At 43.2% G+C, this 23,951-nt stretch overlaps 2 protein-coding genes across 8 annotated transcripts in view; both read left to right on the forward strand.

Annotated features, from left to right (window-relative positions):
* hivep1 (HIVEP zinc finger 1) overlaps positions 1–15,324 on the forward strand; it is a 46,988-nt gene extending 31,664 nt beyond the window's left edge. For 4 of the 7 annotated variants that reach the window (XM_086192568.1, XM_086192571.1, XM_086192570.1 and 1 more), the window contains exons 3-9: positions 2,178–2,231; positions 4,723–10,505; positions 10,593–10,726; positions 10,884–11,059; positions 12,029–12,130; positions 12,832–13,364; positions 13,621–15,321. In XM_086192568.1, the coding sequence (XP_086048694.1) occupies positions 2,178–2,231; positions 4,723–10,505; positions 10,593–10,726; positions 10,884–11,059; positions 12,029–12,130; positions 12,832–13,364; positions 13,621–14,727 (7,889 nt within the window). In that variant the 3' untranslated portion in view covers positions 14,728–15,321. Of the gene's footprint in view, positions 1–2,177; positions 2,232–4,722; positions 10,506–10,592; positions 10,727–10,883; positions 11,060–12,028; positions 12,131–12,831; positions 13,365–13,620 lie in introns of all 7 variants that reach the window. The other 3 variants (XM_086192573.1, XM_086192574.1, XM_086192572.1) reach the window with 3 other exon arrangements.
* Positions 15,325–19,653: 4,329 nt separating this feature from the next.
* edn1 (endothelin 1) lies at positions 19,654–22,384 on the forward strand. Its single transcript, XM_086192575.1, has 5 exons — positions 19,654–19,899; positions 20,101–20,254; positions 20,538–20,684; positions 20,812–20,916; positions 21,427–22,384. Exons 1-5 carry the CDS (start codon positions 19,839–19,841, stop codon positions 21,563–21,565), a joined length of 606 nt encoding a protein of 201 aa, XP_086048701.1. The 5' UTR covers positions 19,654–19,838; the 3' UTR covers positions 21,566–22,384.
* Positions 22,385–23,951: the final 1,567 nt, after the last annotated feature.

Raw genomic sequence — 23,951 nt, forward strand, 5'->3', positions numbered from 1 at the left:
CATCACAAAGACCACTTCAGCAACCCCAGCAGCCGTAATGAGGGAAATACGAAGAAGCTTATAATCATTACCTGCTGTCTTAATAACGTGGGCACTGTGAATGGAATATTATGTCCTTATGTGAGCGATGAGGGGAACGCTGCCTTGTCCCTTTCCATTCACCAGGGCTGATGTTTCCTGCTCTTTTCCATGGTCCGGAGCTTAACTTCATGGGTGTCATTCACCATGAGAGGTCTTGTTTGTGGTTTATTATGTAAGGAGTGCAATCTGATATATAATAGCATATACTCTGGTCTTGTACTATACACAACCACTAATAAGATCTTTGTTGAGCAGTAATCACTTACGCCTTGGTTTGCCAGTGCGGTCTAATACAAGACATATGTATCAAGCTGTGCAAACAATGAAGCCTGTGCGAGCAGGAATCTACCTCCCAATCATCTAACCACTAAAATAAGCATTTATTATCTAAAATTGGTTTGCAATAATGTAGTCATTTACTTGAGGAAGCTGTGAGGTTGCCTGGGAGGGAGGCTATGCGATCCTCTGTTTGGAGAAGTACCATGCCAGCATCATTGCCAGGAAAACGCATCCTACCTGATTCCTTTGTAAGAGGGCAAGGGCATTCATGGCTGTCATTTATATGCAAATAGAGGAGACACACAAACACATACCTCCGTCCTCTCTCTGTCTACCTTTCTTTCAAACACACAAACACAGACGCTCTGCCCTCTCCTCATGCATCTTGGTTGCTGTGTTTCTGCTGGCAGGGTGCCTTTGTGTAGCTCCACGGCAGCTCAGGGGTGGGGACACATTATGTAATCTGTGGCGTGTGCCTGGGATATAGAGAGAAATAGGCGGAGAGAGATGGAGACGGGTGTGACTGTAGTAACTCTCTCTAACACACACACACACACACACACACACACAATGACATAATCCACTGACCTCTTCCGTGGCCCACTCGTGTCTGCTTCTCCTCCGAGCATTCCCAACATCACTGTGATTTCGGAGAACCACAGAAAAACATCTTCCTTCACCCTCCATTAACATTTGTGCACTCTGGGACAAAAATTGTTATTATTGGTCCTGGAGGACTCGTCATGCACTCTAATGTCATGTGCAAGGCACAGAAGCCACAGTGGGTTTACTTTTCCATCTATTTTCCATGGTCACGGAAGACAGAACAACTTTCCCTCACGAGTGTGTTGCATGGTCACACTGGACAAATACCCAGATTTTTAAAATTCAGGGCAGCTGGGACTGATTTACACCTTGTTATTATGTCCCAGTTGATCCTTGAGTTGCTCTGTTCCCTGCTGCAATAAGATGCAAATTATTAGCCATCTTTATAGTAAGTTTTTTTTTTATGTGAATTTCAAAGTACTGCAAGACAAAAGGCTTCTGGAAATTGCAAAATTTATTTTTGTGATTCAGGGTGAACTGTTCATTAAAGTAACTTTGTCCTAACAGAAAATGTGAGAGTAAAAAAAAAAAATTCTTGATTTTGCACCTGTTTCGTGTCAATAGGAGAAAAAAATCCACCTGATTTTGACTGGATTTTTTATTTTTCATTACCCAGTTGAATTTTCACTCCCCCAGAAAGTGAGGAGCACCCTTGCATTTGTCACTCTGCTCACCTGCGTGTAACCCTTCCAACCACACAGAGCACAGAATTAATGTTGATTACAGCCACACGCAGCCAGAGCACTTCCCACACATCCAAATGCAACTGTTACAGATAAAGAAATATGCACTTCACCTGCATTGTTGCATTGTGGGTGATGATTGTTGCATGTAAAAGGAATAAATCTGACTCCCCAGAGGTGTGTTAACTGTTTGTATATTGATTGGTGTGTTGGTGCTCATTTTTTAATATTGAGAGCGAACTTAACCTTAACATCATACATATTCACACTTACGTGGGCGTGGTTATAGGTTATTATGTGCACACACGAGCTCGCCGCCTTCGTGATGACGGTAGTTTCCATACTGGAATAGTGCATTCTCTCAGCTATGGAAGAATGTCTGTTTTTCATTTGAAAGAAGTTCATGGTGCTACAACTGTGCAGGAAGCATCCCCAGTATCATTATTTAAGTTCTGCAATGCCTGCACTGTGGATTCTGTGGCTTCACTGCTGTTTGGGCTGAAAATGGCATCTGTTCTTGTGTTGCAGATAAAATTGAAGAGGCACAGAAAGAGCTTAAAGACCCCGCAAGCTCACAGAAAGGTAAGAAAGCTTTTTCTTCTCACAACTCGACTTAAAAAGAAGCGAGTCTATATCAAATTTTAAAGAAGAAATGGATGCAAATGTTAACTATTTACACACAATCTGGTTTTTTTTGTGATGACATCTATTTCATGTAGTATTTATTAAGAAGAATTTTCTTGTACAATTTAATCTTGCTGTAATTCATTCCATCCTCGTTATGAATATATTTATTTGTCAGATTTATATCTTGGTGGACTTAAGACACATCAGCATTTATACTTGATAAATGAAAAAAATAAAATAAAAATAAAATCTCCTACTGCAAACTATTCGTGATGTAGTAATTTATTTGGTTTCCACAGTCTTAGATAGTAGTAATAGTAGAGTTCATTATTTTCTTATCTCAATAATATTCCTGTTCATGAAGTGCGTTGCTGTGTAACTGAAGTCAGCTAGAACCAGTGCAGTGTCACAGTGTTCCTGTGAATGACCCAGCTGAGCCTCCCCTATCACCGCAACGCTGCCCTTTTAAGAAACACCCAGCTTATTTGCATGACATGCAAGCTTTGATTGAATCATCCACTGTTAATAAGATTGGAAGGACAGGCTAATTAGAGAAGATACAAATAAGAATATCTTAATCCCCCTGTAAAAGTACAGCAGGTCCCGGTCTGTCAGTCAAAGGTTAAAACAACCAAGCCATGGTCTTTGCTAAAAAAATCCTTCACTTCACAGTCATGGAAAAAGCTCAAATGCTGGTTAACAGAATTTGCTGATTGGAATAATTCAATCTAAAACAGCTGCAGCAAGTTTTTCTAACAATAAATGTTAAAGCAGAGGATGACACATGTTTGTTTATTATGGAAAACTTGCGGTGAAGTCATGGAATCTCTTTTGCAGACTGAGTTGGAAGAAGTAATCATTTTCCCATGTCTCTCGGGAGCTAATGCAGATATAGTTATTTCTGAAGAATCTTTTGGACTTGATTATTTCAGAAAAATCCTAGGCTTTGTTTTGAGTGCATTTTATATTTGTTATGCGCTCCTTTTAAAGGCTGCTTGGTTACATGTTAGCATGGGGAATGGATTAATTTATGTAAAGGCAAGGCGTTTCTCAATCTAATCATGCCAGAGGCCCTGAAGGAACCCTGACCTCATCTTGGGAAATACCTACATAAGCCAGGAAACTGTGACAGGGCACTGTGAAACTTATGCAACATGTCCTTCATAACACTTGCCTCAATCACGTTAGCAGAGCCAAATGACTAGTGATGGCCATCATGATATAGTCACGCCCTCTTATAAGCAGTGCTGCACAAAAGGAATGGAGGATGTTTACTTCATATTGTAGGCCTTTTTGTCAACTCCATAAAGGGATAAGAATGAATGGCTGTAGTTTTAAGCAATATTTACTTAAATTTGTGCTTTTATTCACCATTTTAGTCATAACATTTTATGGCAGATTCTAAGTTCTCCACCTGTTTGTCTGATCATAAAAGGGAACTATTGGTAGCCAAAGTAGAATTTTAGAGGGGATTGTGGTAAAGACTAAATCTTGGAAACCTACAATTTTATCTCTAAAACTCTGGTATTTTGAATTTATCTTGCAGCTTGTCATGTAACACGCTTTTTGGAAAGCTGCCCCCTCATGGCATTTTAATTATGTTGTGAGCCATCCTATGATAGTTGGTAAACCACCTCAAAAAGTTGATGTGTTCAAAATAACTGCATATCATTCTTCAATATAAATTGTTTTAACCATCGAAAAGACAGACAAATGTTTTTATAAACTTTACAATTAATGACTATAGATTGCAAGATTTTGTTTCATTCATGTTATTGCCTGGCCTTGAATATACATGTAAGACATTTGAACAAGAATATTAATAAGAAAGCAGTGTTGGGAAGTGTAATAGATACATAATCCAAACTACCATAGCATAGCAAGCCAACAAGTATTTGGTACACTGCCATAGTACTACAGTCTTTAAAGTAGTATTTAATAGCTGACAGTCTTTTTACACACTAAAAAAGCAACAATATGCCAATGGCATGGAATTTTGTCTTCAATGTTTGGTGAAGGTTTTCATTTTTAATGTTACAAATGAATGATTAGTGTAGTCATTAGATTTGGTAATTCCCATAATTCCCTCTACTATCAGCTAATCCCCATCATTAGATGCCAAATGTTTGAAATCACATGTTTCTATATTAATCTGTTTTGTTCTTCCGTGTTCTGAAAACCTCCTCTTGGAAATTGACACTCCTCTTAAACATTAAACCTTAAAAGTTACACGTCTAAATTATCCAACTGTGAAAACACATATAATATGCAATAATATCTGTGCCTCTTAACTTAAGTTTTAACTGCATGCCATTTAATCCAATAAAAACTGGAATTTACTTTCTAAATAGGGATTTGTGTGCTTAATAAGGCCATATCAAACTAGTGTTAGTGTTTTTGTATGCACTATGTTCTTTTTTTCTAATTGTTGTTTCCTTTTCCATAGGCAAGTCTGAAAGCAGTCGAAGAAATGAAGATAGCATAAAAGGCCTAAAGAGGAAAAAGGTGGTTGCAGAGAACCAGCTGAAGAAAATTCCTAAATCCCCAGTGAAGAAGCCCCTGCAGTTGAAGACACCTGAAGCTGCCCTCCACAGAGGATCCCCCAAGGACAATATACCTTCCTGCTGCTCCACCTCCAATAGTCCTTCCCACAATCCTTCAGTGTCACCAAGTGGGAAAAGAGACCCAAAGTATGCTCAAATAGTATCACCATCCCCTGACAAAGGGGCACCATCCACTGGCCATGTAAAGGTGAAGCATGAGGAACCATCCAGGCCAGCATCACTTGATCGCCCAGATGGTCAAGAAGGCTCTTTGAATAGTGCTAAGGACTTGAGGCCTAAAGACTGCAAAAGCGAACACAGTAGCTTTGAGAGAGATTCTTTCCACACCAGTGCTCCGCTTGATGTTCTACTCAAGGCCATGGAGCCTGATTTTAGTACGCTAGCTGAGAGGAACAGCTCCTTGCGAGTCACTGCCTTTGGGAAACCATCTTGCACCCTTAATGCTCAGCCTGGTGGTGAACTAACAAATAGATCAGCCGTCAATGTTGGTCTCCAAACGCAATCTTCACATATGCAGACGTATTATATTGACAAACAGGGCAACTTCATTGGAATTGCAGCGCCACTACAGGGAAATGTGCAGACATCTACACAGGGTACCCCCTTACAGTCCTCTCAGCTAACCAGTCAGCATTTTATGCCTGTTCCAAATCCAGAAAAGCCAAGCTTGCACATTAGCTTCAATACTGGGCCATCTGCTATAACTCATGCACCTGTTCCCTCAGGCAGCAATACTTTGCCTCAAAGCCAACCACCTGTTGTGCACACATGCCAGTCCCTCTCGGCAAGTGTTCCCAGCACTATTCAGGTCCCAGTTACACCTGGAAGCAACCAAGTCCAGATGACAACTGTAATGAACTTTGGTGCTGAGCAGGTCTCAAAGGACCAAAAGCCTAAGAAGCCAGGGAAATATGTATGTGAATACTGCAAGCGGGCATGTGCGAAACCTAGTGTGTTGCTCAAACACATTCGGTCTCACACAGGAGAAAGACCATACCCCTGTGTTACTTGTGGCTTCTCATTTAAAACCAAGAGCAACTTGTACAAGCACAAGAAATCCCATGCTCATGCTATAAAACTTGGTCTCATTGCACGTTCTGAATCAGGAGGTGGATTGTTATCACAGGAATCTGACAAAGCTCTCGGAACACATTCAGAGGCAGAGGAGAGCGGAGACAGTGATGAGGAAGGCAGTACCGCAGACCTGGATCCTGATTCATCCCAGAGCAGTGTGGCAGCTTTATCTGAAAATAGTTTACAGAGTGTTGGTACTGCCCAAGCAACCCATGGGGAAGTGGACTCATCAGGTTTGTTTGATTCAATGAAACCAGCCATTGGTCAGAGGGCTCATGAGCCCAAAGTGACAGCTGCACTTCCAAAAGTGGTTGTATACCCAGTTAATGTTTCACCTCTGAGAGCAGACAGCCCGAGAGTTACAGGTGCGGCACCTGAGCAAGCGGCTTCACAACGTCAACGAGAGTTCCAGACTGCCAATCTGAGATCAAGCATCACAGTCCTGTCCTCTCTGAAAGAGGTAGACGGTACAAATCCCTCACTAGATACAGTGAGTGAGGATGAAGACCAACAGTGCAAGTCCCCATTGTTAGGTGGACATGCTCAGCTTCAGAGACAACAAGCAACAGACTTTTCTCAACAGCAACAGGCCAAGTGTCTACTTAGCCCTCGCAGTTTGGGAAGCACAGACTCTGGCTACTTTTCTCGCTCTGAAAGTGCTGACCAGGCAATGAGTCCACCAAGTCCATTTGTGAAGATAACGCCACCAGTTGACATTGAATTAGTCAAAAACACTCTTCCCAATCTCCCGCCTGTGGTTGCTACAGTTATGCATGTAGCAGCAGAGCAAAAGCCGCGAGGCACGGAAGGACAGATGCGTCCACCTTTAGAAGCCAAAGCACTCTCTCTGGAGGAGCGTATCTCTAAATTGATATCTGATAATGAGGCTGTAGTAGACAATAAGCAGTTGGACAGTGTAAAACCAAGGAGGACATCGCTTTCAAGAAGAGGTAGCATTGACTCTCCGAAATCGTACATATTTAAAGACTCTTTTCAGTTTGATCTTAAACCAATGGGAAGAAGGTCAAGTTCCAGCTCCGACATCCCCAAGTCTCCTTACACTCCCACAGATAAATCAAAGCCAGTATTTCTTCTCTCTGTACCTTCACAATACCCCCCAATGGATTGTTTACCAATAACAAGGAGTAACTCCATGCCTACTACACCAGGACACTCTGCTCTTCCCCTCAATATTGCTCCCCTCCCCCACCCTTTACGAATTTGTCATTCAGTTGATGAAAAAATAAGTTCATTGAATGATGATGTATTTTCATCAGCCCCTTCAACCCCAAATCCAGCAATACATTCTCGTACTTTAGTCAGACAAGCGGCAATAGAGGACTTTTCCACAAGTGAGGGCCATGGACTTCCTTCTGTTCGCTCTATGGATGATGGCTATGGTTTAAACAATTCTACAGAACTGATGCAAAGAAGCAGATCTTTTGAGTACAGTCAAGACAGACACAGGAAGCCTCAGCAGAATAAAGGCACAATGTATGAATGCGAAACTTGTCGTAACCGGTACAGAAAGTTGGAGAATTTTGAAACTCACAAGAAATTCTATTGCTCGGAATTTCATGGTCCAAAAAACAAGCCTACTGTTGTTAAAGACACCGATCAAGATGTTTTTCATGTGAACATACAACAGGCCTTAGTTCCAAGATCAACTAGTGGTTCAGGAATACTCGATCAACAAACATCAATCAGGAAGAGAAGGAAAATGAAAAGTGTTGGAGATGAGGATGATCAATCTCCAACTGACACTATTCCACCTTGTTCAGTTAGTTTTGATTCTTGTCAATTACCAACAGCTTTGGCAAGTAAGAATTTTCCTCAGCATGCTGTAATAGTAGATATACAACCGAAAAACAACCAATCAAAGCTACCTCAAATTCAGCTCATAGCAAGAGGTTTAAATACTTCAGACTCCAGACTGTCACCAATACGAGAGACCCAGATCAGCACTTGTGCCAAAGGAGAAATGCAAAGGCAAGGCAGTGGTACTTCAGTCATTAGACATACCAACTCTCTCAGCAGACCCAGCTCATTTGAGACTGAATCTTTTGACAGGCACTCTCCTGTTGATAGTATGGAAAAGGATCCCTTGAATAAGCCCAAAATAGATGCAATAGCTGCTGACATCTACCATGAAAAAATATCAAAACAGAAGAGTGCTGACTATGGGAAACAAAGGATGGAACAATGCACTGATGGTACAGTAGCAGAAGTTGGTGAAAACTCTACTCCCGTCCATCAGTCTCGACTGGTTCGTCAAAACAATATCCAGGTTCCTGAGATTTTGGTCACAGAGGAGCCTGACAGAGAACATGAAACACAGACTTCTGAGCCAGTAGATAAGCCTGCAGATCAATTCAACTGGCCTCAAAGAAGTGAGAGTTTGTCTAAGTTACCAGCAGAGAAACTTCCACCGAAAAAGAAAAGAATTCGTCTTGCTCAAATGGACCACTCCTCTGGTGAATCCAGTTTTGAGTCTAGTCTCTCGCGAAGCTTGAGCAGAGATAGTAGTCTTTCTCGCTGTTCAAGCATTTCTGCCTCTTTTGACAGAGATGAGCCATCTAGGTCAGAGAGTCCTTCTAGAGGGGAGTGTATCAGCAGAATTCCAGATCCTCAAGGTCTGCCAAAAGCCTTCAACACCCTTGGTGTTCCTGGAATGATGAGGCGTGCCGCGTCTGAACAAATCACTTGTACTCAACCTTCTGTGGAAATTTCATGTGACTATCGTAGCAAGTCATTTGACTGTGGCAATGTATCTCTCAGTAGATCTCCGTCACCTGTTGGGCAGCCAAAATGTGGACAAATCTCCCAAGTTTCCCAGGTTCCACTTATTGAAAGGAGGCGGGGGCCATTAGTTCGCCAAATGTCTTTAAAGATATGCCCTGAAAGTCAGCAACCTGTGCGTAAAGCTGTCATACCTCTAGATAAAGGTCCAATTACAAATGTTAACTGTTTAAATCAGAACAGATCCCAGCAAATTCATATTGCCAGTAGGCTGACTATGGCTCAGCCTTTTGTCTTAAATTCTGGAGAACCACCCTTGCAAAAGAATGAGCAAATGGTGCAGAGCATCAATTTGGGTAGCCCAACACAGCAGCCTCAAGTCCATGGCCTTCCACACCCTTGGCATCAAACATCAAGGGTTCAAATATGCCAAAAGTTACAACAACCTCTGAGCCAGATCTTAGTTTGTCATGACAATGTCCAAAACAAGCCAGCTGACTCAGAAGACAAGAAATGTTTTGTGCCCAAATACCAACTACAGTGTCCTCTGAGAACAAGCCAAACATTTTCATTCTCCAGCACAAAGGGACCTCAGATAGCTTTGCCAGTTCTAACAATACCTATTGCCAATCCAATTCTGAGCATTTCAAAATCTTCAGATATACTCCAAAATGTATATGCAGCTCAACCCAATCAGCAGACCTCTGAGATTAAAACAAAAGCAGTTGTCTTGCCAGTTGAGCAGCAAAGGGAGCCCTTCGATCAGACCCCAGCAGGAGCTATACCATTGCCACAGATCCTAATAACTCATGAGCAGATGCACCCTGTGCATTCTGTGTCTAATAAAAATTGCTTCTCTTACACGCATAATGTAGAAAGTGATATTCATGCTGTACAGAGTGTAAAGAAGGACAGGACACAAGCTCAACCTATGAGTGGACATAACCATACTGGAGAAAGAGCCCCCTCTCTAGGATCTTTACACTGTCAACAAAAACTGGCATCAGTAAACCTTTCCCCACAGCAGGAGCCCACTGCTTCAAGTAAAAGAATGCTGTCGCCTGCCAACAGCTTGGACATCTACATGGAAAAGCACCAAAAACGAGCTAAGGATGAACATGGTGTGGCCTGTCTAACTGATGGAAGATCAGTCAATTATCTGAACTCCAAGATGTCGGAAATGACCCGACAGCGAAAACTAACTCTTGTTAGGCAGGTGTGCACAACTGAACCAGTGGACAGCCCCATTGAGACAGAGGCTCCTCCTTTGCCTCAGGTCAAAACTGATGCAGAGAAGGACTCAGAGGCTCTTGATGATGTTAAGCCTATGTCACCTGACAGCACTGGCCTAGAAAAAGACAAAAGCACTGTTATTCCAGAGGAGGTGAGCTCTGACCTGAATACTACAACCGCTATCCCAGGTAATAATACCCTAAAGCCTCAAGAAAAAGTTGAGGAACAAAGGTGGACTCCCATCAAATCTCCTATTAGGCCCTCCAATTTCCATGGTGGTCAGGTGAAACTCCACACATCTGTTTCGGTGGTTAATACAAAAGACAGCAATCGGCTGTCTTTCCCCAGCCTGAAGACTTCCACCACTTTCACATGGTGTTTCCTGATGAAGAGAAAACCTCTTCATGTTCCACAGAATGACCTGAAGACCTCAGCATATGCTGTTTGGACCGTTAGCCCAAATAATCCAAACCCACTTGGCTTGCCCACCAAGGTGGTCATGTCTCTCTTTGACTCCAAGCAAAGCTCCAAGAAAATACGCTATACCTCGGCCATAAGGACGTCTGGAAAATCGGATATCTTGTCTTACTCAGGCAAGCTTAAAGATGTCATGCCCAAGGTAAGAACACATTTTTTTTGCAAACTTCTACATGTTGTTGACTGCATTGTATTAATCAGACAAATAAATTACCTTGTGACTTTGCAGGTGCCAGTAACCCAGAGATCCATATCAGTTGAAACAAGAAGTAAAGTGAAGCCAGAAATGCAGACCAGTAGTGAGTCAGACAAGGACCTGGCATCTAAAACAGAACCAAGACGAGTCAAAATATTTGATGGCGGGTGAGTTTTTTTTTTTTTTTTTACTATTAAAGCAATTATTCATTAAATTAATTTAATATTACATTAGAAATCTTTCTTTTTCTTGATTTTTCTTTTTATGTTATTTTGTGAGTCTTGCATCTTATTTTTTACTCATCGTTCTATTCTACCCCCACAGATACAAATCTAATGAAGAGTATGTTTATGTACGTGGGCGCGGGCGCGGTAAATACATCTGTGAGGAATGTGGGATCCGCTGTAAGAAGCCCAGCATGCTGCGCAAACATATTCGCACCCACTCGGATGTGCGACCTTACCACTGTGTGCACTGCAACTTCTCCTTCAAGACTAAAGGTCAGAGCATAGTGGTTGTTTGTCAGTGTTAAAAGCTTAAATGTAAAGCCACAACTGTATACATAATGTTATCCTTAAGTGTTTTTAGCAGATGTAATAGTCGCCTCTCAGCCACTGAACATCTAGAAATCATTTCTAATGCTTTATCTATTCAAGGTAATATGGTACTTCATATAGACATGCATAGATGCTTTTCAAAACATTGATGTCTTTTAATGTACTGCCTCATATGTGGTTTGAAATTAGAGCTGCAGGGTCTGTTGAAAAAGTCACAATCCAATTATTGTGTACAGGCTTGTCATTTAGAATGAAATACACGAGAACTTGCTTGCAAACCAATAACTGATGGTTTTGAAATGTGTATTTCTCTACTCAACAAACATTTGTGCAGAAATGATTTCAAAATGATAATGGCTTATGAAATCATAGTCCTAGCAATGAAAAATATCATGAGGAAAATAAAGGTCATTTCTAAAAGGGGCACTACTGTTCAAAATCATGATTGCTGTTCTATATTTGATGCTCCAATTCACTTAATCATGCAGGACTATTTAAATTCACTGGATAAATATGATGATTATAGTACCACTAATCTTGAATAGCATAGTTGCTAGCACTCATCTTGTGTTTCAACATATTTGTTTTCGCTATTATTTACATTTAACACTGCATATTTAAAGACTTGCTACTGCTGTAGTTTCCCTCCTGCTATAAAATTAAAGATGAGGTTTCACCATCTCTTAAAACAAGACATTGTGATTCACCATTCTTTATCAAACTTGCCTACCCACGCGACACTGCAGAACAGTACTTGGTGTCAGAGCAACCCACGTTCATTTAAAAATGTCTTTATCAGTTACTCACCCTTTACATACGCTTGCCCAAAGACAATTCTCTTACATAAACTCATCCTGTGATATTGTTCAAGTTCTACCCACCCAGAAGACCTTATTGCCCCTCTTCTTGCAGGAAATCTGACCAAGCACATGAAATCCAAAGCCCACAGTAAGAAATGCATGGAGATGGGGGTGCCTGAGGGTCTCATAGAGGATCAAGATGCAGAAGACTCTGGTACAGTCCTTAACTGTTCATCTTTGCTTACAGAAGCGTCCCAAGCTATAACTTGTCAAACAAAATTAACAGTTTTCCTGTTCATTCCTGTAAAGAGTTAGTAGCAGTATTCTGTTACACGTGTTTGGGTGAATCTTTTACATCCTGTTTTCTTTGGTTTTAAAACAACAGGATTGCCCTTATTTAAATAGTTCTGTGGTTGATGGCATGAGATGTAAAACATGGATTGTCCCTGCTTGTGCTCTGTTGCTATGTCAATCAATAGCTTTGCCATGGTCTAATTAGAAATTCTAAATGCAGCTTCTTCCTCTGTTAACTCAGAGCGCATGTGGGCGGCATGCACAACGTTTAGAAAGAGGAAATTGCTGCGTCTAATTTTAGAAAAAAAGAGAGAAGCTGCCTGAAAGCATTCTATGGTCCTAGTCTCTAAGAGCATATTTGTTTTTCCTCCTCTGCCTGTGATGGAGCTCAGAGGCGTATGATGGTCTAGGGGGTAAAACACTGCTGCTGCAGTATGACAAAACCTCACTGAATCATATTCTTAGTGGGGCCTTTTTTCCGCTGTGTGAAAGAAACCTACATGATAAGATTTTTAATGAATAAAGCGATTAAATGCTGCTTTCTTTTTTCACACTTCCTCTGATGCCTGGTGCTGTGCAGAATACCAATAATAGATGTCCCTCTTATTTTCTCATCTGCAGGAGACCGCAGTCAGGTGGGCAGTGCTGACCGTCAAGATTCCGATGGCGATGACTCCGATGGCCCTGATGAGGAGGAGAATGATGAAAATGAGGAGGAAGAGGAGGATAGCCAAGCAGAGTCTGGCCTGTCCACCAACCCCTCAGTCTCAGCCAGCCCTCAGCATATTCCTTCTAAAGAGGCAGAGGTCCCACCTAGCGCCCTCCTGGCCCAGATGTCAATCAGCTCGGTTTCCTTCTCTCTATCCCAGCCTCCAGTTCCTGAACCCCACTCATCAGAGTCCGACTCTGTTCCAATGATGAGTCCCGTGTCCCTGAGCAAGCAGATCTCCATCTCTGGATCCTGCTGTAGCTCGATGCCCCTCCCTAACTCTCCTCCGCCTGTTGCCACCACATCAGACTTCTACACCTCAGACACTGAGTCAGTGCACATGATGAGTCCGGTGTCACCATGCAGGCAGATGTCCATTGACTACCCTGACTGTGACGTGCCCCCCAGTCCCCCAGTGCCAGGCAAGGGCTTCAGGCTTGGCCAGGTAAGATCCCTGTATTCTCATTGTGCGTCTCTGCCTGCCTCACTTCTTCCCTATCTATACTCTTAAGTTGAATCCTGCATGCAAGACACATCCACAAAGCTCCTGTTAATGCTCTTTAAAAAAATTGGAATAGTTGCATTCTCATAAATTGGTGGATTGATCCAAATTTCCCTGCATTTAATCTTCTAAAAATTTCCTTGGATTGTTACAGTTAATAGAATTAAACATTTATAAAACTTGTTCTCTCCTTTTATAGGACACCTCTGCTGCCTCTCATACTGTGCCAACCAGTGAAACTGGCATACCCGTGGACCGGAGCACCCAGACCTCTTCTTATGCCTCAGGAGGAGGCCCCATGCACTTTCCCCCACAAGGTCTATCCCAAACACCAGGAGTAGAGACCCAGACCCACCTGTTCAGTCACCTGCCGCTGCACTCTCAGCAGCCTCTCCGCTCCTCTTACAGCATGGTCCCAGTTGGAGGGATCCAATTGGTGCCTGCTGGTCTGGCAGCTTATTCCACCTTTGTACCCATCCAGGCTGGCCCTGTCCAGCTCACCATCCCAGCAGTGAGTGTCATTCACAGAAACACTAGCCCACTACCAGCTCCCAGCTCCCCTCCTCAACCAGAGGGCTTGCAGACCCAGCCCCTTGTGGTCCAGGAGCCAATCAGTAATGTTGTGTCCTGCTTCCCTCTCGGTCAGGTCGCTGACCTGCAGGCCCAGACAATGCAGCCGGTGGGACTGGAGACACTCAACCTCATGGGGCTGACCAACACAGGCCTAGCATCCACCCAGCTGTTACCCCAGCAAGGATTCACCCTCAATGCCACGCTGGGCCTGCAGGTTTTAGCTACAAACCCCACCTCACAAAGCAGCACCAGCACCCAGTCACATGTCCCTGGCCTTCAGATAGTTAACATCGCCCTGCCGGCCATCATTCCCTCTCTTAGCCCCCTGTCTACCCTTAGTCCTCTCCCAGGGTCCTCTGAGAGGCAGGGCAGCCCTGATGCTCCGGCACCACAGTCATTTCAAATTGAGCCTCCTTCTCAGAGTTCTGTGTCTGCCTTACCAACTGCCCCTTTAATGGTCAACAGCTCCCCAGAACTGCCCTCAGGCAGCCGGTCCAGCCCCGGAGGTATCAGCGGAGCAGAGCCCACACACACCGTGGAGAAGGAGGAAAGAGGGAATTTCCCACGGCAGCTCCCACTTCTACAATGTCGAGCAGACAGTGCGACACCGGTCGGGGGAGCTAGTGACCCAGCACCAACAAAACCACCACCAGTATTCAACTGGCAGAAGGTAACTGATGACTATAATGAAGCATCCAGTGATGATGAAGACAGACTGGTCATTGCAACCTGAGAACCCCCAAGTAGAAAGCTCTTCTTTCTTTCTCTTTTTGTAAATCTCGTCACTTTGTAAGACTGAAACACTTTTTCAGGGGTTTGTTTCTTTGCAAATCACCTTTCAAAGCACAGAAGCTGACATTCATATTGTACGTGCAATCATATGACAATTATAATGATGACCAATCATTTTATTTTATTTTATTTTTTATTTTTTTTGTCAGCTCCAGATGATTTTTTTGTACATGTTGTATAGACAATTGTGCCTTTATGGAGTTTCTTGTTCAAGAACCTGTACATAATTCCTTATTAATTCAGTAGTTGCTTGTGTTTATTTCAAAAAGTAGAAGAGGCATAACAATGGCAGATATCAGTTTTATTTTGGAAGATCTCTCATTCGTAAATGTATGGAATTATAAATGTTGTACTGGTATATGTACATTTCTATGGATTATGGGGCGATGTTTCTGTGTATAAATGTTGTGTTCAACTATTTATTATAATCCATCTAGTGCCCATTATAATTCATATGTCCATAAGTATGTGCATTATGGTAGCTAGCTTTACATTGCTGTATCAATATTCTTAAATGTATAAGTAAAAATTTGTTTACAATCATTAAAGTGGTTGCTACATTTTGTTGGTCAATTACTACAATTGACTAGATTTTAATTACAAATATTGATTATGATGATCGTACAACTTGATGCAGTTGGTGTGATACATGGGAGTGCGGCTAATTAGGTTAGTATTTTATTGTGAAATATCCATGCATCCATTTTCTACTGATTATCCTGTTAAGGGTCGCAGGGGGGGGTGGAGCCTATCCCAGCGGCCTTCAGGTGAGAGGCGGGGTTCACCCTGGACAGGTCACCAGTCCATCACAGGGCCAACACATAGAGACAGACAACCATTCACACTCACAGTCACACCTACGGTCAATTTAGAGTATCAATCAGCCTCGTCCTCTCTTGATGTCTTTGGACTGTGGGAGGAAGCTGGAGTACCAGAGAGAACCCACACAGGAACAGGGAGAACATGGAGACTCCACACAGAAAGATCCTGTGCTGGAGCCGGGACTGGAACCTGGAACCTTCTTGCTGTGAGGCGACAGTGCTGACCACTGCACCACCATGCAGCCTATTATGAAATATTTATAATATTTAATGTTAAATATTGTAGTGAACATGTTTTCCATATCAAAGCACATTAGAATTAGACCTGAAATATTAATACTGATTGGCCAGAGGATAAGTGTTTATTAATTGTGATATTTAGGTATTTTCTAGTTCTCGCCTTGAAAAGGTGACTCATTTCCACTCTCTCGTATTCATGTGATAAAATACTTTGCTGGTGTATTTTTTAGTTTTTTATTCAGGGGATGGGGGTAACGACATTTTAATCAGCATATTCAGGGAGCTTGTCATTGGCATTACTCACAATTTCCAGACGTTTCATAGAACAAATTCTGTTTACTCTAGTGAGAAGTAACAGAATTGTTGAGCATTCCGATCCAGAAGGAGGTTTGAAATCAGCGACAATTTAACAGCAGTGAAGGCCAAACAAAGCAGAATGAACTGTTATGGCCCAGGATGGACTCTTCATCTTTAGTCACCATTTCATCATCATTTCTTGTCAGCAGAATTACATGTAAACGACCACACTGAATGTCATGAAATGGGTGGAACACACACACACACACACACACACACACACACACACACGCACACAAAAAGTCACATCTTAACTTTATGAAAATCAGACACAAAGTGATAAAGCTATTGATGGGGATAAGTGTGAGTCCGTTTTAAAGTTTGGATGCAACAATTCGTGTGTGAGCAAGCTATTGGCACTAGCGGGGCGCTAGTCTGCCACCTCCAAGTGTACTTCTACTTTATGTGGTAAATTTATTTTCAAACTATTTATGCACCCAGCGGTTACCGAGCAAGACTCAAAGCCATTTGGAGTCCTGTATTGGTCCCCCTGGTGAGTCAAAGTCAAACACCCCATCTCCTTTTGCTTTAATTTTAGCTCTTGAATGCTCACTTATGGCCAAAAGTGACATTGAGCACGGAGAGTCGACTGAATTTTCATGAATGAGTTCAGGGTAAGAAACTGTTTTATACCCGGCCGCCATGATTTCGTTAAGCAGCAATATGACATTTTTAGTTCGAAATGAAAGGTTTCCCAAATAAAATGGTAGTTGTAGAATCATTTACAGCACGGGTGCTGTTGCTGCGTGGTTCTCTGCAGAGGCTAAATGAAGCTTCTAGTGTGACAGCGGAAAATTCAGGGTTTTTTTTTTCAAAGTAAAAGGATCCTCAAATGGCTGCACTTCTGAGAAGCTGCATCATCAGATCCAGCTGAAGGGCTCTTCAAGGACCTGATAGGGTACGAGGCCACGATGGTGGAACTGATGGTCGGCCCTTCTCGATGATGCTTACCGTAAGCAACCTGAACACTCGAGGCTACGGGTGCTCACACTTGTTGTCCGTGAGGCGCTCTGGTCCAAGAGCAAACACGTACTGTGTTTTGTCTGTGTGTCGCTGCAAAGTTCCACTCTCCTGCTTGGCCAAAGGAAATGAAAGATAATCAATAGATGGGGATCCAGTAGGCCTAATCAAAGCAAACCTGGGCTGTCAGGGGCTCTCCCAGTGTAAGGAAGGAGCATCTGAAGAATCCTGCTTGTAGGGACCCAGTCTACCAAGAAGAGTCCTTGTAGCTGAGGAAACATGCCTTGAGACTGGAGCTGCAGGACTGATTGATTCCTAAACTGCAGAAGTTTGTCAAGTATTTTTTCATCTTACGCTTGTTTGGAATTTCACAGGGTATTATTTACCACACAATACAAAAATATTCCCATGCTCTTTAGCAAGTTAGATAAGGATTTCACACTGTATCCAGTAAAAGAATCCTAGTTCCTGCGAAATAAACTGTGACACGTCCTGCAAGGCAAAGGTCATGATCCTCTCTTTGTTGGAAGGACGCTAAATCAAAACAAAAAAAAACACCAAAAAAAACACTTGCAAGTCAGGTGATCAGCGCTTGACTTCAAATAATGTTTGTTTTATTTTACTTCTGTGGGTAAAAATCTTTGTAACAAAAACCCTTGAAGGACCAAGAGCAAACACAGCAATCTGGCCTCAATGAGGAAAATCTCGCTCTTATCTCAAGAGGTTTGATAGTGATAACCTACATGTTTCACCCCACTCAGAAGCTGACTCATCCATCAACAGTCCAGAGCCCATCAACCTCTCCACCTCCTCCTGCAACATGTAGAGGAGGCTACAGCAAGGACAAGAGAGACCCCTAGAGGTGAAAACCTGCCAGTGCTGCAGCAAAACAGGCAACCCAAACGGCCTTTCTCCCAAATCTTACACAACAAAACACTGCGGCAGCTGTGCTCTCTCTCATCTTGGAAGCCCCCAGTTGAAGTGAAAGATTGCGAACCTGCCGGTTCTACTGGGCTGATTCTGTCCTGAATTAAGAAAGTCTGTCTCTCTGCCAGTGGAGATTGTTCACGCCAGCTTCTGATCAGGGGCCTCGAAGCTACAGCACATCAGTTTGACTCAAGACCCCTCACACAATGAGAACGCACAAAAGAAGGTGAATTTTCCACCTCTGCCTCGGGCACAGTGACCCCGCGTACATGATTTAGTGAAAGGAAGAACCTCCACTTCCACAGGTTGTTGTTTTTTTTCCCCCTCACAGTTGGTGGTGGAGGGAGTCCATTAGATTAACAGCCACTCTGGAGTCTGTCCACACACTCACTAATCAATATCACTTCATTCATCAATGTATAAAACACAGCAGCTGTAGGGCACAAGGGCCAACGTGTACTTCTACTCGTTGTCACGGGGTGATGAAAGGCCCCAGGCAATCAGACCGCCACCTCCCTGACGTTACATATTGATTGATATCGGTATATTAGTTGGCCTCTCAAGCTGGATCCATTTCCTATTAATAGGAGACTTCAAATGCTTCTCAGGCAACGGCTGCAAGTCTCTTACCAAATTTAAGATGTTGAGTCCAAAATAAAGCATAAAAAATAAAATAAATTAATTAATACTATGTTTAGGTGAAGAGAATACCATGTTGCTGGGTTGTTTTTTGTTTTTTGTTTTTTATTCTGACATCACACAAAGGACAAAATCTTCCTGTCAGGCGGCTTCTTTGTAACTGATGATCACGCCGGCTCTCAGGGTTCACGATATAACAAGACTGTAACAAGAAAGCCCATTTGTGAAGCGAGTAAAGCTTTGAGGAGAGTTTATCCCATTTTCACTTTTAGAAACACATGGTTCTCTTTCTCCACAAGAGAGAATAGTGCTACAGACCACGTGGTTCTGGCCAGGATTGTTACCTCTTTTTTGTTTTTGCCTCATTATCAGTTCTGTCAAAAGCATTTTGGTTAGAAAAAAATCCTCCCCTTTGAAGTAGTTTCACTTTTTTATGATTTGACTGTCTTGATTTGAAACTTCAGAATCTCTTCTCTCGATGCAAAATAATTTAGACTTGTTCATCTATCTGTATTATTATTATTATTAGCATTATTTTGCTATGCAAGGAGCGTGTTTATGTCCAGTATCAGTCTGTAGTGTCAATAACAGTCATTTTTGGAAAAGACCGTCCATCTGCAAAGCCCTGCAGTCCTTCCCTATGCAACAACGTTGCTTTACTGCCACCTGCTGTCAGATAAGTGTATTAGTGTACTACTTATTGCACAAAGAGGTTCGACAGAACTGCCGGGGCCGCATTTACTCCCCCGGCGTCTCCATTCGGTACCAAAGTCATTGCAAAGTCCTCGGGCTGCTTATCAGCCTCCGCCTCGCAGACAGGAGTGCGTGGCTGCGAGCCAAAACACACAAGAGTGCGTCGTTGCGGGGGGTGGGGGGTGGGGGGGGGGCGCGCAGCACTTGTATAAAGTCAAAGGGCTGAACACGCAGGGCCACACTTACGGAGAGGCTCTTGAGCAACGCTCCTGCGTGAACCTGCGAGGACGCTCACGCAAACACTCAGCCGAGGACCGAGACACTGGATGCTTATTGCTTGTCTTGGATTATTATTATTATTATTATCATTATTATTAATTTTTTAAACCAACAAATTCAACTTTAGCCTGGAGAAATGGATTTACACATTTTGTTTTCCGTGTTATTGGTGATGTACTCCCGGATTTTGTGCACAGGTAACTTTTGCATGATTTCTCCAACAAATTATAAATGTCGATTCATGGCAAATAAGAAGATACGTGGCTTCAAACAGACGATAGTGTGAAGTTGACAACTGAAACAGAAACCTACATCTGCGTCAACGCAGATTAAGGACTGTCCCCCGTCAAACAGTCTAATATGATGTCGATAATTCCTGGGCTCTGCTTTCTTTCCAGTTCTATCAGCGCCTGCTGCAGAAGCACCCACCGCCTCCTCCAGCGTCACCCAGGGGCGACATGTGCGGACCAAGCGCTGCTCCTGCGCCACTTTCCTGGACAAGGAGTGCGTCTACTTCTGCCACCTGGACATTATATGGGTCAACACACCAGAGTAAGTCTCCCCCGGTGTTCTACCGTAGTGGTTTGAGCAGGGCTACGGCACTCCTAGACTGGTAGGAGCAGACCAGTGTCCTAGCCAACTGTTTGACAGTTAATTCCGTAAATCAAGAGGCATTTTTCTCCCTAACCTCCCATTAGAAACTTTGACTTGAACTTTAATAAAAGTCTGACACATTTTTAACCGTTGTTGTTTTTACCGTCTCTTTAAAAGTATTTATTCGGTATTTTACCGGCGTTATGAGGTGTCTGATTGAGTCTCTGCCTGTCCCCTCCAGGCGCGTGGTCTCCTATGGACTGGGCAACGCTCCCAGGGCGAGGCGCGCGGTCGTGGACTCCATAGCAACCGGCGGCTCGCGCTGCCAGTGCACGAGCCACAGCGACAACACCTGCAGAGACTTCTGCCGGCGGGAAACTCACCGCAGGTGTGTAATTAACATTCTTTATCACAACGCGTCAGCAGGCAATGACAACAATGACATTAATATCAAACCGTCGAACTCAGCAATGATTTACACACTCTCATCATTTTCTGCGGGTTTTCTCCGGCAGGTATGAGACCTCCCCAGACACGGAGACCCTCCCCGCCGAGGGCGATGGCTGCGCTGAGGCTCAGTGCAAACACAAGCTGGCAGCCGACACGGGCAGGATTAAGAGGTAAGACTCGAGAAGGCTGAACATCTCTCTGCCAAATAAATACACACGACAACCAGACTGGAACCACACGCTGCACCGAGGGCAAACGAGATCTAGATTTAAGAAAATAAATTAAATAAAAAACTTTTAAAGACAGACACTTGGAGATGAAACCTCAAGAAAGGCATCCCTTCAATGGAGGTGACTGCTATTGAAAACCTCTGACATTCATTGGAGTTTAATTTCTTAGTGAGCTACAATGCTTTTCCCTCTCTGTCTGACCTGAGAGACTAAGGCGGGTAGCAGCCACTTTCCTCTCGTAGTCATGGTAGAGGTATGAATCCCTCTGTCTGTTTGCGGTGCTGGAAGTCTGCGTGCCGTGACGCATTAATAAATGGAGACTATAACTGCATGTGCTGTGTGTTCTGTGTGACTCTTTGAATATGTGACTGACAGCTGTACGTTTAGCTTTGACAGAACCTGAGAGATCAATGGCTCGGATGTCTGATTGTTCTCTGTCTTTGTCTGCAGCATGAAGAACAGGAACAATAAAGGGGTGTCACCTCTGGTGCTCAGGGCTGCATTGAAAAGCCGCCTGCTGCTGGAGAAGTGGAGAGTGAGACAGCGCCACAGGGCGAGAGCGTGGGAGGGCGAGAGCACGGCCTCCTAAAGACGGCAGATAACCTCCGCACCTCGTCAGTCAGAGGGAGAAAGGGTTTCATAACCACGGGGCTTTCTCTGAAGCCATCTGCCCACAGGGAGTCCTGGGTAGCAGGAAGGCACCCGGGAGCCTTCGTATAAAGCCAGCAAACACCCTCCATGTTGGCTCAATGGCTGCGGTGTCACGAGCGTTTACACCTCAACTTGGTTGCACTTCATCAGACCGATGAATGAGGTCATAGACTATACCAGGAGTTCAGGTGACAAGAGATGAGCCGAACAGGAACAGCGGAACAGCAAAGCCGTGGACATTCCCTGATCTTTCCAAGGGTCCCAGTCAGACTCCTTCACTCATCTGGACTCAAAGAAACACAAAACAAAACAACAAATGGCATTTCAAAGACTGACATTACTGGAAGAAAACCATCTGTTACTGACGTAAAATCACTGCCATGTAAGGAGGAGGGCACTTATACTTATTCTCATTCAAAACACTGCTGTTCTCCCACAGAAGCTGGCATAGAAGGGGTTACGTGCCTTCCTTGATTCATTGACTGAAAGCCTGTACTGCATCTATGTAGCAGGTCGTCTACTGTATGTCCTGATTCTGCCGGCCGAGCAGCTATGCCCTACAGCTACATTTATCATAATTTAATGTTCTAAATACTGTTGCTACAACATGCTGTTTTTTATTTATTTCTACATCTTGTTATTTGAAGACCATATTGGTTGTATGTTTGGTTTGTCATTTCTGTGAAATGTTTGTCACCAAGGTGCCAAATTCTGGCCAAACTTTGAATAAATTTTTTTTTTTTTACACATTTTAAAATTAACTTCTGTGTCTTGACTAGATTGTATTCACGCTGAACGGTTGTGTTTCAAGCTAAAAGAGATGCCAGACAAGAAGCGTGGACCAGCTTAAAGCGGTACTTTTTAATCGCTACATTATTTATTTGTGACTTCCAAACCAGAAATACCCAGCCACGTATGTTTAGCTTTATGGCAACTGACGGCTAACAGCTACGGCGACAGGACAACAGAGCTGTCAAGTGCATTGTCCTCTACAATCCCTGTAGTCTTCATCCATCCAGAATACAGACAGACACTTGCAGTTGTATGCTAGCAGGCTAGCTAGTCAAGCTCAGTGCTACCATGAACGAGCACTGACAGACAAAGCGCTTTAGCATTTGTCAACTTTTTTTTTTCTTCTTGTTTTGTTGCTGTCAGGTTCAAACTAAATATACGTGTCTGCATCCTGGAGTCACAAAGAAGTGAGGTAGCAGCGAGGAAAATGCCTCCCTGAGCTCGAGATATCTCTCTGTGAGTCCTTGAATGGCAACATGCGTGTTTCCAGGAGTATTGCTTTGAGTGAGAGTAGAGGAACGTTGAAACTACAACTCTTGATTTGCACATTTATTTAAAGCAGGCTTGGTTTCACGTGGGATAACGGCATAAAACCAAAAGACACAAGCGAGGATTAAAAGAAAGATCACAACTTTGGATGACAAAAAGGGAAAGAGCAATAAAACCCTGCTCTTTCATCCCAGCAACAAACCACCGTATACTCAGAAATGTCAAAATCTGATGAAAGTGGATTCAGGATTTCTTTCAGCATGTTGGATTTCAAAGAAACATCCGACCCATTGTTTATCTTCAACCCTATAATCATCCTTTTCTAAAATAGCTTTGGATGTCAACAGGTGACTCAGCAAAATCAACAGTCCCTGTGTCACTCCGATGGTGTTTTCCTACCTCCATAGCCTGGATTTTAGATACGACACTGATGATTATAGCAGATCAAGACCTACCATTGGTTTCTTTTCTTCCCCTTCCCTAAATGCACCCAACATCCTGGCACTTGATATGGTTTGTCTCATCTTCTCTCTGTTGCAGTAGATGACTCATCCAGGTTATATCAGTGCTGTCAAAATAAAACATCGCACCTTGTATGTTTGAGATTGCAAGTGTTGATGGGTTCTAGCCAAAGGTGGAGTACCCTTAAAAGCATTCCACTTTAACTTAGGCGTATGAATTTCACTTGACCTGAATTAAAAACTCTTCATTTCGTCCGTGATATATTTTAGGTGCAAAGTCATTAACATCCATCTGCTGGATTCGTCCCTCTTTACACCTGATGAGTATCATACAAGTTGTTCTTGGGCCGGGTTCAAATGGCGGCGTGCCTCCAGCTCGCTCTCATCACTCATCACAGAGCTGCTTGAGCTGGCGGCGAAGAACAATTCAATTCAAATTGGTTGAAAACTCTTATCTATCCAGCCCATTTAGCAAACACGTTCATGGATTCAGAGCCTTGGGTTCATTGGGAGAAACAGTGTTGTGTCGTCTCCTGTACTAAAACAATGATAATGCTGATGTCATATTTTCCGGGCAGACAT

Source organism: Aulostomus chinensis, chromosome 22, assembly GCF_037954235.1.
Source record: "Aulostomus chinensis isolate RoL2024-O1b breed Wild chromosome 22, RoL_Achi_v1.0, whole genome shotgun sequence".
Classification (NCBI taxonomy): Eukaryota; Metazoa; Chordata; class Actinopteri; order Syngnathiformes; family Aulostomidae; genus Aulostomus; species Aulostomus chinensis.